At 42.2% G+C, this 18,964-nt stretch overlaps 2 protein-coding genes across 2 annotated transcripts in view; both read right to left on the reverse strand.

Moving 5' to 3' along the window:
- ARHGEF4 (Rho guanine nucleotide exchange factor 4) overlaps positions 1-7,363 on the reverse strand; it is a 115,526-nt gene extending 108,163 nt beyond the window's left edge. The window contains exons 1-2 of the mRNA XM_069864971.1: positions 4,777-7,363; positions 974-1,300 (exon numbers count right to left, since the gene is read on the reverse strand). Of these exons, the coding sequence (XP_069721072.1) occupies positions 974-1,300; positions 4,777-7,278 (2,829 nt within the window). The 5' untranslated portion in view covers positions 7,279-7,363. The remainder of the gene's footprint in view (positions 1-973; positions 1,301-4,776) is intronic.
- The window catches only part of LOC138724725 (uncharacterized), a 92,273-nt gene continuing 80,609 nt past the window's right edge, over positions 7,301-18,964 (reverse strand). Inside the window, exons 2-3 of the mRNA XM_069864943.1 lie at positions 7,365-9,198; positions 7,301-7,305 (exon numbers count right to left, since the gene is read on the reverse strand). Of these exons, the coding sequence (XP_069721044.1) occupies positions 7,301-7,305; positions 7,365-9,198 (1,839 nt within the window). The remainder of the gene's footprint in view (positions 7,306-7,364; positions 9,199-18,964) is intronic.

Here is an 18,964-nt window from a genome sequence, read left to right on the forward strand (position 1 = left end):
ATTATCTATGTGCATGAGTTCAAGTGTGTGCTGAAGTGGTGACAGGACTGGGGCCTCAGCTCCCCTCAAACATTGCCATTTTTGATGGAAAATCAACCAGAAACAGGCAACCAGGGCAACAGAGAGAAAAGGGAAAAATGCAGGTAACGGACCAAAACTCTGAAGAAAGCTTTTATATGAATAGCTGCTACTTCATTTCTAGCTCACTCAGAAGCTTTCTCCGCATTATCATCAGACTCAGCATGGAGTGTCCCTTTATCTCAAGTCCTTTTTCCACGGAAGTTCTTTTTGTGAAGGCTAAATTTGGCTCTTGGATACAGATTCACGGCTCTCCCTGAAGTGAACAGACCTTAGCTCTGGATCCAAGAGGAACAGATGCCATCAGTGTGAGTCACAACAGCCACAAAGTTTGTCACATGCAATCATAACACTGATCTGAAAGCCTCTCCCAGTGGAGAGGAGAAAGCTAATAGATAAAATTCCAGTGGCTATGTTTTCTCAAGATTTTCACAGCAGGAGTTTGCGTCAGTAGGAAGCAGGTGGCCCTAGATACAAGGGAAAACTAATGTAGAAGCCCCTTTTTAAAGTTATACAGCAATGCCACAAGGAACAGCATGAGATTTCATCAGTTTAATTTATATTGAATTAAGGTAACTTTGATTTGCCCCCTGTCCTCCCTGTCTTTCAGCTCACAGAGCAATTGGATGCCCTCGCATCCTGTTGTCTAACATGGCACAGGGCAGGAACTGCCCACTTACAGCAGTTAAAAAGCTCACCACCTTTAGAGATCATCCCTTATGGACCAGTTCAGGGTTTACTCAGCCTCTGCAGACTACTAGACCCAAAGAAAAGCAGACAGCACTGGTAGGAGACAAAGTCCAAGGGCAGGAATATGAGGACAGCAGGAAGAAGTAGTTGGAGCAGAGAGGAAGACAGTGCCAGAGAATGAGGAGGACGATGTATGGTTTCTTACTTTTAACTGGTCCTCTGGGAGGTGTTGGAATTGAATCCCTCTCTCTGGCTGTGTCTCCTTCTCTAGCTTCCTTTTTCGGTTCCTCTCCATCCAAACATCATCGAAGCTGAAGCACTTATAGAGGGGTTTAGGTCTCTTCCTTCTCCTCTGTGGAATCTCCTTGGTTTTTTCATCTGGAGCAAGGAAGGAAAGCCTCCAGGCTTTGCTCTCAAGGGTGGAGATAGGGCGTGGGGATGGTGGAACCTGGGAGGGCCTTCTTTTGCGGTGGGGAACCCATTTCTCATTTGGCCGCTTTTCAGATGGCATTTGACATTGCTGTTTAGACTCCTGTTTCACAAACAGCAGGTGAAAACACAAGGTTTGTTGGCTGGAAATTTTGTTTGCCTTGAAGCAGCTTAGACAGAAGGTGGTAAAGCTCCGTCCTGTAGCCCCAGCACTACTCAGAAGAAAATGGTTTCCCAAGAGTACCGGATGGCCAGAACCAATCTTCTCCATGGGCTTAGGGGTACTCCACCCTGAAGCAGCAGCTCTGCTACCCTTTGAGAGTGTAACACACTCTCCCTCTGCACAGGATAATGCCCTTTTCAACCCTCATTCTAGAGGGCGTATTGCAATATCATTATTACTGGAATTTAGGTCACTCTGTCTGTATAATATTATTTACAAAGACAGACAGTGTCTCTGAAAATAGAATAATGACCAGTGTTGTCTGCCTGTGCTTTTCCAACTGCACTTCAGTTATACAATGTGAAAAGGTTTCGTAGATGCCTGCAGGTCTGATATATTGTGCCTCCTGATGTGCTCTTTGTGCTATTCATTTTATTTGCGTGATGTTGGGCTTAGAGTGAGGAATCGCACAGCTTTGTGCTTCACTCTTATTTGCTTTTAATGAGTGGTTGCACAAAATTACAGCTTTTATACTGGAACAACTTGAAATCAAGAATGCCTCTGAGGCACTGATCAACCACTCCAGGTAGCATCAGTGTTAGAATCAATGATGGTTAAGGTGGGAGACAACAACAATGAGAAATGAACGATCGCAGGACTCTCTTTTCATGCCAAGAAAATGTTACGTGCTGACAACAATATCTTTCCAGTTTTTCACAATTCATTTGAGGAACACAAATACAACAAGTCTTAAACCACTGCCACCACTTCCTAGCTCCTCTCAATTAACCAACAATTCCAGATCAATTCTTCTTTGCTGCTGGAAAGAGATGCCTCAGACTGGAAACTCTTCTTGTGTACTAGATGCCATGCGAAAAAAGAGAGTGTACCCTGCTGGTATTGTGTCCCCCACATCATCAGATTGGAGAGGAGCAAGGAGGAGTACACTGTTGCACTTAGTTTTATGACCTTTTTACTTAGCAACATACATAAGGAACACCATCCTTAGTGTTTAGATGATAATTATGTTAGAAATACTTAACACTGCAAATGCACTTTGCTGTATTTTCAGAGATTTCTGAAAAAAAACCAAACAACCTCACTTATAAAACCCAGGGTGCATTTCTACTTCATTTCACAATGTCATAAAAATAGAAATAAATAAAACCCTTATCTGCTTTAACAGATTAGATGCTGTGTCCTGAAAGCTGGGACGTTAACATCAATTTCTAGGCTCAGGCTGCATTTATCCAACTTCAAATATCATATTCTGCAGCCTCTAGAAGAATCAGGAAAATTAAACTGGTTTCATATGGCTTAGATATCATTTAAGTTTTTCATAGCTTTCTTAGAATTGTTCAATCTAGCAATCAATCAAAATAATTATTTATTTGCTTCTAATGGTAACATTATAGGATGTGGGCTTGCATATTAAAGGTTTTACACAAGCCTCATTTCTCCAGTCTTTTCTAGATGCTCTTTTGGGTTATCATTCACAGATCAATGATTTTATTCATCCTCTGAGAGGTTTCATCTCTTGACAGCGTGTATACACCGAGTATCTGGCATATTCCTAGGCTAGTTTAACACTGTAGACTCTTGCTTGGAACGTGGTGTCCAGTATTAAGAGTGTAAGTTAAGATGCCCGTGAAAACAAATATTTTGAAGCAAAGCAGAAGACAGAAGGGAATAAAGCAAATTTTCTTCCCCTTCTGCCCTCAGCAATTCCAGTACTACTGCCCTCATTTCACAAACGACCACTCTCACACATTAGATAAAAAACTCTAAACAATCAATCAAAACATTGGCAATATATGAGGAGAGGTTGCGGGAGCTGGATTTATTCTTTGTTCAAGCTGAGAAGAGGGCATTAAAGGCCATGTAAGAGCAATCCCTAACAACTGCGTGGTTACGTGGAGGACGGATCAAAACTCTTCTCAGTAGTGCCAGACAGCGCCACAAGAAAATGGCCAGAAACTGTAGTTTGGAAAGTTCTTGTTGGACATTACAAAAATCATTTTCCTGAGGAATATGTTTCCCAGAGAGGTTAGTGAAATCTCCTGGAATGGAGTTTTTCAGGACTTGATTAGACAAAGTCATGGGTTTGTCTCCCTGCTGTTGCCACTAATCCTGTCTGAAGAAGGAGGTGGCTTTAGATGACTACCCAAGGTCTGTTCCAACCAATCTTTTTTGTTTCTACACAAAAACATAGGGATTTTCTACTGAAATAATAGGGAGAAAGAGTAGGCTGAGACCATTTTGGAGGGTACCTTAGAACTTTCATATAACCTGGGGTGTGAGAAACAATAGGTGGCTACAACAGCTGCAAAAGCTGTGCGAGGGCTCCTTTGAGTTGAACACAACTAGCCCTCAGCTGCAGAATTGATCGAGCAGTTCCAGATTCATGAACTCTCTGAAAACTGTCTCCTTGTGGGATGCAGAATCTCATGCCCTCTCTCAAGTGCCACTTGTGCAAATCTGCTCAACAAAATTACTCTGCAATTTCTTAGTGTCAAAACTCATCATCAGCAATACTGAAGAAGTAGCATGATCAGACTAGGCTCTGGGATCTCAGCTAACAGATCAATCTCCGTCTCTCTGGTGGTATGTGTGTGGTCACTAAAAGGGATTCCTAAGCTCCCAGCCACTTACAGCCTGGGAAATCCTCTCTGGAACTGAAAGACTACTGACAGAGGAAGTCTCTGCTTTTGAAAATCTCAGCCAAACAAGAAATCCTTACTGAAGATACAATCTTTTTTGTGAGATCCAGCCTATCATGAGGAAATTAATGTGTTACCAGGAGTAGAATACAACACAACATCAAAAGGAGACCTTGAATCCATGGGATTTTTTCTGTTTGCCGTAGAAATGGCAGGAAAGGACTCCTAGTGGCAACCAAAGGGTAGTTACGGTGACTGCATAAGACTTGTGCTGCTTTGAAAGACAGCTACTCATAGTCTAAGAAAAAACACTTTATAGCTTAAAAAAGTGACTGCTAGAAATAGAAACTGATTTCCGTGTTGCCTTACACTTCGAGAAACTTATTTACACCAGTTACAAGGCTCAATTCTGCCATATCTTGAGAGGGGTAAGACCCAGATAAAAACTGGACTTGAGCACAGAATGGCATCTGCACAGCCTTTCTAAGGCAGCTTATGCATTAGTACTGCTGTGATGGCTCTTTTCCTTTAGGTTTTTGTGGTAAATCCTTCCTTAAAGGCTGCATCAATTCATACAGTCTTGAACAGAAACAGAAAGATTAAGTAGTGCTACCTATTTTAGACAGAGGAATATTTATGCACCCATCCAACCAATGTGTTCACTAAAGTCATTAGAGTTTCACCAGAATTTCTAAACCATAGTAAATAAAAGACTCTGCAAACCAAACCACCACCTGATCATTCCCAGGCACTCACCTCATCTCGGAGCATGTCACTAATGGAAGAAGCTGTGTTTAAGCTGATCTGGGATTGGCTGCTTATGCCACTATCATCCCTCTGGTATTCATTGTCCAATGAGTGTACAGAAAGTAAGAGACTACCTCTGGGTTTCAGTGTCTTTGGTCTCTCAGGAGCCTCCAAATTGCCTTCAACTATAGAGCTGTTCCCAAGAGAGATCATCGAAGTGGCACATATTCTTCCAGGATAACGGAAGCTCTTGTGTTGAGAAGTGGACCGTGGACTCTGCGGTTTAGGACTCATGGGCCTACAAGGCATGTCTTTCCCATCAGAATTTGAGAGCTGAGGACATGATGGGCTTGACTGACTAAATGGCAACTGCGAGTCAGTGGGGCTAAATGGGGATTTCATCCAGTATTCTTCTAGAGAACTATTTAAACTGTTGCTCAGAGACTCCTGTTGTTCATCACAGTCTGAACTCTGTGAACACCTGACGCCCAAGTCATGGGACTGTGTTCTTTTTCTCCATATGCCTGGAGGGGAAAAGACATCAACAGGCTTCGCAGAGGTGTCAAAATAGTTGGTGTCTGTCGAGGAGCCATTAGCTGTTTCTTCTTTTAAAAATGTGTGTTCGTCAGAACTGTCCTGTCGCTCTACTGATATTGTTCTCATTACCTGGCCTCCAGTTGCACTAAGACTCTCCTGTGCTGGTGATAAGCTTGTTAGGACAGGTCTTTTCAGTCCATCTGCCTCTTTGCTTTTTAGAAAAGCTTTCCAAGTGCTCTGGCGAAGTTTGGCTTTCTCCTTTTCATTTTTCAGTGATACTTTTGAGCTTTGCTCAGTGTTTTCTTTTTCTGGAGATTTGGATTCAAACAAGCTTGAGAGGGATTTGTGTGCCAAGGCCAATCTTGTCCTGAACTTCTTACCCTCAGGTGTTTTGTTTCTTTTGTATTCATTTTCAGGGAATGATTTTCTAATCCCAGAGTATTCCACAGGTTCACTGTCATTGTTTTCAGATGAACCTGAAATTTGTTGGTCTGCATATTTGACAGCAGCCAGTGTAGGAGAAGCTGAATTTGTGTCTACATCTTCCATCAGTATCCGACCAGAGCCAGAAGCCTTCCTCAGGCTCATTCTGTTGAATAATCCCGTAGGTCTCTCATAGAATAAATCATCATCATCAGAGTACTCAGAGGCATAACTTTCCTTCCTGTGGAAGGCTGATCCAAATGAATAGCTTTTGAAAGACTGTAAACTTTCAGTGTCTTCATCCTCTTTCCCAGCATCCAGCTCTTCCATCCTTGCCTTGCTGCCAAAGAAGCTGCTGCTTCCATGATTTTCTGCTGTTACAGGCTTGGTTTTCCTGAAAGATGTCATTTTTGAGAACACTAAAAACCTAGAGGCTTTACCACTATTCCCATTCTTTGTTGGCTTTTGCGCAGCTTTGTAGAGACTGGTGTTACTTCCCAAGGTGTGGAACAAGTTCTCATCCATTTCCTCACTGTTAGTGCTGCAGGTACTTATATTGTCTAGGCCCAGCATGCAAGTGTTATGGGTCTCCCTTTTCTCAGAAGAGTTAAAGACATTAGACACATCTAGGTTCAGAGTACTTTCTTTGCTAGGGCTAGCTGTGTCTTCTGCTGAAGAACCTTCCTTTCCTTCACTAGGAGAAGGTTCTTCACAGGTACCTATTTGTTCATTTGAACAATTACTCCAGTCTCCAGCTGCCTGCCTGCCCACTGCCTGTTCAGAGATGATGCTGGGCCCTTGAAGGTCAACATTAGCAGGTTCTCCCTGACACAAATAGCCTACACTGCATGTTTCCAGTGTTATTGCACTGGTTACATATGAGCCTTCCTTTCTGCCTTGAAGTGCTTTGAATTCCTCTTCCTTAGACACTTGGTCATCTTTTGTTTCAGCCTGTGACTTTCTGAATTGTTCCGTCTCTAGTTCAAAGCCAGTCTTAGTTCCGCAAGGGTCTTTCTCAGAGATCATAACACCACTTCTGCTGTGTGATTTTAAGAGAACTTCACACTGACCTGCCTGACTCTCTGCAATGAGCACATCATTTCCCAGTGGTACGATAACACCCCTGAATTCCACCTTTGCAGTTGTTTCTGTGGAATTATTACAGGTCAACCCTAAGGATGAAACTGCATCTGTTTTCTCACTTTTCTCTTGTGAAAATTCCAGTTTTTCTTCAGCTTCTTCCCTTCCAGGGAGTACCTCTGCACTACCAGGAATGGGGCGGGTGGCCAGAGTTTCTTCTTCACAGCTACAGCTTTCTCTCAGAACCCTCTCTGGCACATCATGAGCTTTGCTGACAGTATCAGGAGACATCAAATTCTTGCTCACTACATTTTTCAAGGTTCCAGTTACCGCTGCAGTAGGGAGGTTATCCTGCAGTGTCTTGGACTGCAATCCTTTCTGCTCTACAGACACTATAATTAGGGCAGGCTTTAACTCTGGAAGAGCCATTAAATGCCTTCCCTGGTTTGTATAATCTGATTTGGAAGACATTTCAACAGCGAAGACATTGTCTTCATCCTTTTCTTTATGAGTTGGATGTTCATTTGTTAAAAGCTCAGCATGACTTCTTAAGGCACCGATTTTGCAACTTGCATTTTTCTGCATTGTCTCTTTGTGGTTTGCCTCAGTGTTACTACCTGGCTGCAAAGTGGTTTCCAGAACTTTCCAACTGAAGTCAAGGTTGGAAGAACCATCTACCCATTTTTCCCCTACCATTATCTCCACACCTGACAGTTCAGATTCAAGACCATTCTCCTCCAAACTCTTCTGCTGTATTCCACCAGTGGAAACACAGTTTACAGAACAATCACAATCTCGGTTTTCCACAACAGTAGGAAAACCTACATGACAAGCTTCTAGGTTCTCTGTGTTACCAATGCCAGATTCAACATCGGTATCACAAAGGATTCTGTCTGCTTCCAGATCTCTTTCAGCTTTGTACTGGCCATGTTTTATAAGTTCTTCAGCATTTATAATCACTGGCTCACAGTCCAGAGCAGATGAAGTCTTCTTTTGTTTCAGATTGCACTCACAAGCATCAGTGTGTGTAGAAGATAAACTATCAGCATATGTACTTTCTGATTCTGGGCTAAGGCCACATGTCTCTGGCTTAGAGTGAAAATCAATGCACTGGGGGAAGCCTGCTGGCTGAGAAAGCTGACACTCTTTTGAGTCTATGTCAGTATTAAGAAGAGATCTTTTTATGCCAAATTTGCCCTCTATTTTTATTGCCTTTTCAGGGCTTACAGGTAGCCTTCCTAAGTTTCTCCAAGCGTATTCAAAATCCAGCCCTTGAAGATGTATTCTTGAACATGACCATCTAAATTTGTCTGTCTGATGAATACAGTTCCCCACATGTTCTCTCTTGCTTTGAGCACTGATATTTTCAGGGAGACTGTGCCATGTTTTACTTTCCGTAATCTCTGATCTTGTGAGTGGTGGCTGAGAGTTTGATTTGAAGCAGCTCTGGCAAAAGAGTGAATCTGATGCCAACACCATCTCTGTACTTCCACGTTTGATCTTTTTACCTGTAATTTCCCGACTGTCAACCGAGTTCCTCCTGCTGCATTTTATCCTGGACATAGCATCTAATTCATGCTTATAGTCAGACACCTCAGTGTAACTTCTACAGTCAGGTCCATTTGTTTCAAAAGGAAGATTAGGCAAACTACAGCTTGATGCTGCATCTGACTGCAAGGAAAATGGCTGGGCCTCAGGAAAAACCAAACAACTTTCTGAGCTTCCTCTGAAACAAGCAATGCTTAATCCTGCAGGATGTTCCTTCTGTCTTGTCACATCATCTTCTGTAGGTATTGAGCTGGTACACGTCTGCACTTTACTGCTTTCAAACTGTGCTTTATTTTGCAATATTGCTGCAAACCTGTTATTTCTCTGTGCTATAACGCCCTCTTCACAGACTCGGTTCTCTCTGCTGAAAATTTCACTAGTTAATGTTAGCTCTTCATCACTCAGCTCTTCACCTTCTGACTTTGCAGTTTGTATGTAAAATTCAGGTTTGCTTGGTGCTTCTTTTGTTTTGGAAGACACCTCTAACTGCACCCGCTGGGTGAATTCGGGTTGCCTTGAGCACTTAAGTTCCTGGAGGGTCGTTCCTGCCTTTGCTTTAGGAAGACTACAGCACAGATTCTTTCTTTCAGTAACAAGGCAGTTTGAATCCAAGCAAGTTTCCCCAGTTACATCACTGGAAACAGATTCTGTGTCTGATACACTCTCATAAGGCTCAGTTTTTACATCTGACAAAGATCCACTCTGATGCGACAAGGTCTCGAAATAATCTTCATCTGTTTCTTGGCTGGATCCACGTATCTCCAGCTCTATCATGCTTGGGGTAGAACTGAGATCATCTTCAAACTCTCCTTCACTGATGTAGTTTTCAGCTGGCTCTGGGGTCTATGAATAAACAGATAAGAATGATTTAGTGATGATCTCCCACAGCAACAGGGTAGCATGATTTTTTATTAGAAAAGGGACTTAGGAACACAATTTAATACACACTGACGTCTTTGGAAGTTATATTTGATGTTCTACTTATTGAGGGACCTGAGGTCTTTCTGTTTCTTACTTTTTATTTCTCATTTTTAATATATTATTATGCAGAGGCCAAAATTTGACTTTTTGGCATATCTTTCATAGCCAAATACTAAGACACATTTCACACTCAAATACATCGAATGGAAATTTTCCCTTGCCAGTAGATCTAAAAACTCTAATGAACCCATCTTCAAATCTGAGGAGGAGCTTTATGCCAGAAACTTGATAAATAACCATTGCTGTCCAGCTTACGGGGGTGTGCCATAAATATAGGCAGAACAGCTTTGCACTTGCATAACTGCATGTTTCCCATACCAAAGCCTGAACCGAAAGTGAAAGAAGTCTTTGATCTCATGTTGCAGAAAGCTTCTAACAGGAGCACTACACATATCAGTTATCAGAGCATATCCAAATCAGTGACTGAGAAGAGAAAGATTAAAACCACACTGCCAATATTAGGAAATGTCTTTGTCCCATACGACTGTCCTGGGAGAGCCTCAGACTTTTCTTCAACCATCTGAAAAATGTCTAGATATTTCTTGAGTTTAAAGCAGAAAATGAGATCATAGCAAGCTTTCCTGAGGTAAAAATAGTACTTGCCGTCTGTCAGCTTCAGGTACAGCCATTGTCAGAAGTTTATAAATGTGCCCGACAAAGACATTTAGCTGACTGCAGCCTCAGTCCATCTGTATCAACTAGGAGAAGCTATATAAATATAAATGGCAGCCTTAACCCTAATGCTGGATGCCTCTTCAACCAGGTTTTGATAACAATCATCACAACGATGATCAGCACATTTCAAAATCTGAAAACTGAGATAATAAACAATGAAAGACATTTCTAAAAGAACCCCACAAGTAAATGCCAGCCGTCAAACTGGAACACAAGGCTGCTCAGCCTGAGTTGTTTGACACCTTCACCACCATGCTTTGTCACAGAGGAAGTGTGAGTCCACAGCAAAGGACGTGTCACACTATTTCTCATTCTAAACTCCAAAATGCAGAGGGAAAATGCGGAAAGGGAAAGCACCAGGGTTATTTCCAAAAGAGGTTCTCGATAAGAAGACTGATATTTTCTCTTGACAGAAGAAGGAAAATATAAATTGAATGATGGAAGTAGGGGGAGGATTCAGTGCTTAAAACAAAGTGCAGAAATCACTTTCACGCCATTGAACCTGACTGAATTGCCCTATAACTGCAACATGAGTTGCATAAACAGCAGAGCTGTGTGTCCTTTACTGTGTGCAATCAGTGATACATGTAATTGAGGTTCTTTGAAAATGTCAAACCCCACTGTCCCCGGGACAGAAATGACCAGCATTAAAGCAGCACAGACCAGCATTTCACACAATGGTTGAGCAGCACAAACCGTGAGCAGTTGGCGCGCGCAGCACTGAGTACAGCAGCAGCTGTTCAGCGGTAACAGCCTCTTCCACAGTGTTCTGAACACAAATTTACAGATGGCAATACACTAAGATAAACACTGTTCAGGCAAGTAGGAACAATGTAATGAAGATACCCAACTGACCCCAAGGGTAATTATGAATTAAATTACAAAAAAATTAGAGCAGAGATCCCTTACAGTCCATCTTCATTCCAAACATAGCTATGTCAGGATATTTGAACTGTGCCCCTTCCCCCCCCCCCCCCCCCCGAATTAAAAATTTGGGGTTTAATGGGTTTATTATCATAGAATCACATTATGTATTACCATAGAATCATGGAATCATGGAACGGTTTGGGTTGGAAGGGACCTCAATCTATCCAGTCCCACCCCCTGCCATGGGCAGGGACACCTCCCACTGGATCAGGTTACTCAAAGTCCCATCCAACCTGGCCTTGATGTTGGCCTTGATCCCTCCAGGGATGGGGCAGCCACCACTGCTCTGGGCAACCTGTGCCAGGGCCTCCCCACCCTCACAGGAAAACATTTCTTCCTAAGATCTTGTCTCAATTTACCCTCTTTCAGCTTAAAACCATTCCCCCTTGGTCCTATCCCTGCACTCCCTGATCAAGAGCCCCTCGCCAGCTTTCCTGTAGACCCTTTCAGGACTGGAAGGCTGCTATGAGGTCTCCCTGGAGCCTTCTCTTTTCCAGGCTTCACAACCCCAACTCTCTCAGCCTGTGGTCATACGGGAAGTGTTCTAGCCCTCAGTTCATCTTTGTGGCCTTCTCTAGACTCATTATGCCATTAAATCAGAAGCAGAGGCCCCACAATTGCCTGCATACCTTGTGGGAAATGATGAAAGAAATTCTAAGTATGAAGGGCACCAATTAATGTCAACCAGCATTCCTGGCTGAAGCCCAGGACTGAACGTGTGCCCTCAGTGCTGTTAGAGGGAAGAGATGGCATCAGGATCAGCCTGGCAGGGTCTACTCTACAAGATGTACTCTGGGATGGGTCATGTCTGAGGAAGGAGAGGACACAGAAGCTTCAGTTCCTGCTCTGTCTGTCAAAGCCCTCTGCCTAACACACTAAGAAGGCCTGGAGCTGACATCCAGTAAATCTGAAATTTATGAGCCCACTGAACTCCACGCGATGACAAGGGAAGAAGTCCTAACAAGGCAAACCACATGCAGATGTTGCCATTTTTCCCTTCTTCTGTGGGTCTTTGACTTCTCAGTGCCCTTGGGAGGCCAGGCCTTTGCTCTGATCACCAGTCATATATAGTTTAATTTCCTCTCAGCCTGTGGTGTATTTTGTTAGGATTCACGGGAATACTTCTCTTTGTGTTTTATGGGGATTTTTTTCCTGTAAAAATTGAGCCTAAAGGACTCAGTTGGAGCAGAAGGGGGAAAGTTTACAGTGGGCAGGTTCTTTGAAGTAGCATTGTTCTCGCAGAGCAGACAAAAATGGGCTTGAGAACTGAGTAACCATATCGCAGTGATCTTTAGCTGGGCTGCTGATCAGAAAACAGTCCTCATGTCTTTCATTTCCATGAGATTACATTAAGATTTTCGAAAGTCAACTTACTGCCCTTTCCTAGGAAGGGTTCTTGAGAAAACCCTCAGCAGCCATGGGCAGAATTGTGTGTTTAAACATCTCTTCAATCTCAAAGCAGATAAAGAGCTGGAAGACAAAAGCCTGGAATGAAATTTAAAAACTACTTCTGAAACAAGGCTTTTGAACTTCACAGACAATAGTAAAAACAAAGCAAGCTTCCCCTCCCTGCTTTTCTCTTGTGTCACTTGACTGTCTCTGAAGGGCGCCAAGAAATCAGGACGAAATTGAGGTTCCTGATCTTTCTTGCTATTATTGCAAGCCATGTATAATCACATCAACATAATGTCACTGGAAAAAATAAAACTTTTGAGTTTCATATGTGAAGGCCTTTACCTCCATGACATAAGATACCTTCCCTCCAAGTTTGCCCCTAATTGAGGGCTGCCAACACTCATGTGTCCTCTGCTCCCAGGGGCGCAGCCACTCCTACCTTGTGAAAATGTTTTATTTGGTGGGGAAGCCACATACAATTTTTTCTCTTGATCAGGTTCAGTATTTGTGTAATTTTCTCACATGTAAGAGATTATAATTGCAACAATTGTGAGCTTCTTAGATATTGTATTCCCATATTTTCCCAGGGACAGTGTCTTTGGTTCACAATGTGATGAGGCTAAAATAAAACAAGAGCAAGCCAGCTGTCCCTTCGCAGGGATAATGACTGGGTTTGAAATTCTTAAATCTTCATGCTATCTAAACGGTAAAAATTTGAGGTACCCTAACATGGTAGCATGGAATTCAACCTTCTTCTGCAATGAGAGCTGTGAAAAGCTGAGCTTTTTCTACAACCAAGTAGGGACTTATGTGGCCTACACAGCTTTGAAAAATGCTGGTCGCAGAACTGTTAGAGTGATTATAGAGATCCTGAACTGAGGGCACAGAGTAAAAACCAATGGTCATAGGGCAGAAACATTTGAAATACCCAGTATCTCCTTCTGCACCTGTGATACACCTCTGCTGTAGAAGGGACAGCCTTGAAGTGAGAGAGGAGTCTGGCCTCAACATCCTGCTAAGCCTTGGTGTCTCCAGTTAGCCTGGTAAGGTTGCTTAAGGTAATGGTACTTCTAGAAACTTGGACATTTGCAGGGTTGGAAATGCCTGGGGAGATCTAAGACCACAAAGTCTTTCCAGAAAAACAGTCACAGAAATAGCTTTTCATGAAGTAAATTATGTTCTTGGATTTAAGGCAAAGGCAGCATAAAAAGTGTTCCCTTCATGAGATGTTCTATCGCAGAGTTCAAAAGTGATTCATGGCAACAACGGAGCACAGCTTCGTCCTGGGGAACCAGTCACACTACCTCAGTCACTGCAGAGCTATAAAGAAAAAGCCCTTCAAACAGATTTGTGCAAAAGATACAGACTTAGAATTAATGGTCTCAACTTTCCTAGCCTCTTACATATTTAAATAAATGCAAAGCATGTCCGGAAATCCCTAAAGCAAGTTGGATGCCAGTCAGAGGTCGAATTATACATGGTACAAGGAGTCATGGGCTTAGATTGTGTGGCAAATGAATTTGCATGTAAAGTTTTGTTCTCTGAAGGAAAACATAAAATTGTTTGGTAGAGCACTCCCCCACATCCAGAACTGTGTTTTTTAGGATTTGCATAGAAGCACAGAGCTTGAGTAAGGCTCTTAAATTAATGCAGGCACAACCAGCCCCTCAAAAAAGCTACCATTGGGAAAGGACTTTGGAGAGGAAGGCACAGTGCAGGAGCCACAACCTGCCCAGAATCCCTCTGTACTGCTCTACTGGGGCTTGAAAAATGACCCAGCAGAAATGCAGGTTGGAAACTAAAAAGAATACATCACGTAATGTAGCCACATAGAGTCCCTAAGGCCTCAAATTATCTTCCTGATCAAATAGACCTACCCAACCCCTTTCTTAAATTGTCTTCATCATGAGTAATGGAAGATAGGGAATGAAAAAGGAAAAGAGGGCACGCTAGCAAAGCCTTTATTCTCTACTACTTCCTTGTAAAAACAAAACTTGTTACGCCTTATGAGTGAGAAGTAGATCTAAAGACATTAGAAAACACTTACTCTTAATTGTCTGTCATTTTAGCAGACAGTATGTACGCCACAGATGTTTATAAACAACAAAGGAGTGTGAATCAGAGCAGATATAGCACTGCACCTTGATAAGGATTGCTGAGAAGCGATGCTGTTGTCAGCAGTGGTTCTGAACCTTTGTGCTCTGTGCACAAACAGCAGTTTGAGAGGCACTCCGAGAAACACTAGAAACGACACTCCCTGCAGGTAGTGAGGGTAGTGCTCTATAACCTCTGAAAGATGACATTCTACTTGCAAAACATATTCAGGTTTTGATGCAGAGCACAAAAATTTGCGTCAGGATTGCACAAGAGGAAACAAGATGCACAGATGGATGAGAAAAGTACAAGGAGGTTGCAGGAGGTTCTTGCTTCAGTTGGTGAAGATACGCACAGGCATCCTACAGTAACTTTGGCACGAAGTCCTTTATCAATTCAGTCACAGAGTAGCTTCACAACCCATCTATACACAGCATCAGCACTCTTTGCAGGGCACTCCATCCTTCAAGCCGTAACATTTTTGTATACAGAACCGTTCATAAATGAAGTCACTAAAAAATTTATCTCCCTTTTCCCCAAGAGATGGACAAGCTTTTTATTATTTCAAACAGGACAGTTACTTTTTGCTGAAAGAGATCTCAAAGCCAGTTCTGTTGGTTTGTGAGAACTTGCACTACTCAAGCAACCAATGGCATGAGGAAACAAGATACAAACATCCTCTGCAGACACGTCTTTCTCTAGCTGTATTTAGTGCCTTCATTCAAAAGCCTCCAAATGGATAACCAAAACCAGCATCAGCAGGACTGAGTGAGTGACTGCATAAGTCTCTGGCAGCTACTGTCACTCAGGGTGGCAGTGTGAGATGAAGGCAAGAGGGAGGAGGAGTTGAAACCAACAGCAAAACAATGCACAGAGCCAGTATAATATCTAAATATCATAACAGCATCATAGCTGCCAAAAAGTCAGGACCTTTTCCTGTTTTGCCAGCTTGAGTGACCACGTTCTGTTTCTGTTTGGTGAGCTCTTCAATGTTGCAGCTCCATAACCTGCCCCCAGAGGAAAATCTGCAGCCTTACCATGATATTCTCTCATCACACTTGATAAGCACAGGACTGCATCAGCAGGAAAATGCCTCGAGCAAGGGGTCTACTGCACTCCACACAGCTTCCCTGATTCCTTTCAACAAGACAATTCCAACATGCAAACACTTTTATAGCCCAAAGCCAAAACCATTATCTCCCTCCTTTGATATCAACACTCCTATTACAACATACAGCTTAGCAGCAATGGAGGCCAAGGTAAAACGTGTTGGTTAAGGTGCAGTAGTTTCTAATAGCAACACATAATCTGGGTGCCATCTAGAGGTTTCAATGAGATGCCTGGTCAGGCTCAGCTTGCACGGAGAAATACACGCTCCCTGTAAGAATACAAGCTGCATTCCAGTCTTTTCCCGTGATGCAGGTCAAGCTCTCACTAATAAATTCCTCGGTCCTGCTTTAGCTCCAGCCAGACAAGGGCTGCGCAGCAGGTGAAGAGGAGGGGCAGCGAAGAGGCATATAGATTTATTGTGCTAAGTAGGAGATAAACACACAAGAGAATGTCATTTGCACAATAAGATTGCACAAACCCGAGAAGTTTGTGGCTCTCTGTGTCTTGTATTTCTTCCACGAACTTCAGTTTGCATCAGAAATACATCGTTATCAGTAGTGCGATATCAGACACAATTATTATGAAAAAAAAAATCAATTTTTTTCTTGCAAGTACTCTAAAGCCTGACAGTTTATTAGTACCAAAAGAAATCCTACATTTTGGCCAAGGCACTAACTATGTAGGTTCACTCTTAAAATGTGAAGTTTAAACTGTATCATTAATTAATATCGTTACTGCTCTGAAATATAAAAAGATAGGGTTTGAGGGCAACAAAACAATATAATACGTCAACTAAAATTTGGAACATGAATAGCTAAAATTCAGACTCTAGCAACTTCCCTGCTCTTTTAAACTGCCTGCATTCATTGCATTGCAATACTCCCTCTGCTGGCAAATTTAAAAGGGAATATCTTGCTTCTCTGTACTTCTTGTATATCTGCCTTCAAAACTCACATTGTTAGAATTCTGATTATTTTTTCACAAAAACAGGAATACGTTTTGCTTGTCTTACAGTACCAAGTCAATGCTCTTCCTCCCTCCTTCACACCCTTCCTCTATCTTTTTTTTAAACAGAGAAAAGCTCTGCACTGCCCCAGAAGGAAAAAACCAGAAGTTTCTGTGTTCATGTTGAACGTACAATGTGAGCAGGTGACAACATAAGCAGGAAACATGAATTCTCACATGAAACAGAGGACTAAGCCTCAATGAAAACACTTTTTGTGCTAAAATGGAGATGCAACTTGCTTGGTCGCAGGGAAGCTCTTGCCTCGGAGTCACAGGGGGCAATGTACAGATGTCTGCCTAGATTTTATCATTAATCTTTCTCTATGGCATATGTATTATGTGAAGTTGAAGCTGTAAACTTGCTGTGATCACCTTTTTGTGAGCACACTTTAGCACAGCCATATTTACCTTTTATAAATACAACTCTTTTTTCAGAAGCCATTCTGTTTTCTTGAGGGCCGTTGTGAAATTATAGAAGGAAAGCTAAATCAAAGGAGTAGAAAGACAACAAATCCTTTAAAAACAGGCCAAAATCCTCTAAAGGAGAAAGCTATCAAACAAAAAGACTCCATTAAAGACAAAGAGTAGTCCAAGAAATCGTAAGTGTTGTGTGCACATGCAGCCACAAGACATTCACTGATGATCCTTCAGTGATCAGCAATTCGGTGCTCAAGTATGGGATAGCAATGAAGTTGGAATTCAAGCACAGAGTCATGAGATACGTGGCTTGTTTGGCTTTTAAATTGACCACTCAGACCATTTTTAGAAGCATAGGCTTTCTTTGTGTAATCAAAAACATCTGTCTGCAGACAGTTATAATTCAAGCTGTTAATTACATGACTACTTTGAAGGAAAGGTCCTACATGAAGCCTGGGAGACACAAGACAATGACTGATACAAACCTCCTGTTGCTGAAAACATCACCACAAACTGCCTGATACATTCAGCCACTGCATCTTGATTATGTTGTTTGATTTTTAAACTAATATTTCTGTGGTAATGCTGCTCCTTTTTATCATCCCTGTTGCAATACTATTACCCTAAACACTCTTCCTCTGGCACATCATACTGGTGAGTTCCTAGATGCTGCAAAGCCCATGACCTAATTGTGCTGGATAAATATGGTGAGAGTGTCTGCTCCATAGTGTTTACAGTCTAATTATGTAAGACAAAGGGAAGGAAATAGGGACAAGGAGGAAGTACCATCTTCATTTTATAGATCCAGAGTAAATGACTCGCTCAAGCAATACAAGAACATTTGCAGCAGAGCCAGGAATTCCACCATCTCAGCCCCTGCTCATTATTTCTATCTTTTCTCTGTTGAGGCTAATGCCCTTCTGAGGGTTGAGGTCTCCTCACACAGACTGTTATGTAAACAGAGAAGAAAACCTCAAGGGTGGTAAGGAACGAGACATGACTAGAAGTTGTGTGCATACATCAGCTGGGGATTCACAGAGCTGACAACAGAAATGCACCCAAAGAGATCTGTAGACTCTTTCTTACTGTATTTTAAGAAGGAATGGCCTCAAGAAGAAGACAGAAGTGAGCTCGGCATCAAGGGGAAGAAAATAAGTAGGAAGAAAGTACAAATATGGAGGAAAAGAACAGTACTTTATTTTGCATCATTTGGACGAGTTTAATGGGACTCCCTGGAACACTCATTTAAATATCATGGGATACAAACAATAAAATTATTAGTCTTCCCTATGTCTCATTCTGACTCACCATTACTAACTGCATGTTCTTGATAGTTTTAAGTAAGACCTTTGCTAACAAAGTCAACCTGGTCTTTCATATTCAGACAAGTTTTTTCCTCCTTTTCTTGTCATTGTCGTTTATCTTCAGAGTAACTCCTGGTCTGTATCACTCCATAAAATGCAGGAGGATTTCACCTCCCTGACTGCCCCTACTGATCCTTAGTGGCTGCTTCTCACACAGTTGCCCTGAAGGGAACAACCTGGCCTCTGGCCTCTTGCTAAAGTTACACAAACAGAAACTCAGGCTTTGCAACCAAAGACAGCTCTTACAAGCTGACTGCATCAGGTCTGGAGTCAGCAGTAAAATGAGGAACATAGGAAGGATGATTTTCAGACATGGGAAAAAGGACAGGCCAGGTCTTGCTCTTGAGTAGAATAGAATAGAATACCTTGAATAGAATCCAGCACAACTTTGCATCCTCACACCTTATTTGTGACCATGAGATATTCTAGTACCAATGATTTGCTCATTCCCTTCCTGCTCTCTCCACAACGGTTGAAAAATCTTCTCAATGGGCTTTTAAAACTAGAAGAGAACAAATAGCATGCCAATTTATGTAAAATAACAACTTCCAAGAAAACTCAGCTAGGAATGCCATTGGAGAGCATGGATTCAGCTGCATGAAGTTGTTCCAGTGCATAGATGTTTTTTGCTCACCATTTTC

Source organism: Phaenicophaeus curvirostris, chromosome 10, assembly GCF_032191515.1.
Source record: "Phaenicophaeus curvirostris isolate KB17595 chromosome 10, BPBGC_Pcur_1.0, whole genome shotgun sequence".
NCBI classification, from domain to species: Eukaryota; Metazoa; Chordata; class Aves; order Cuculiformes; family Cuculidae; genus Phaenicophaeus; species Phaenicophaeus curvirostris.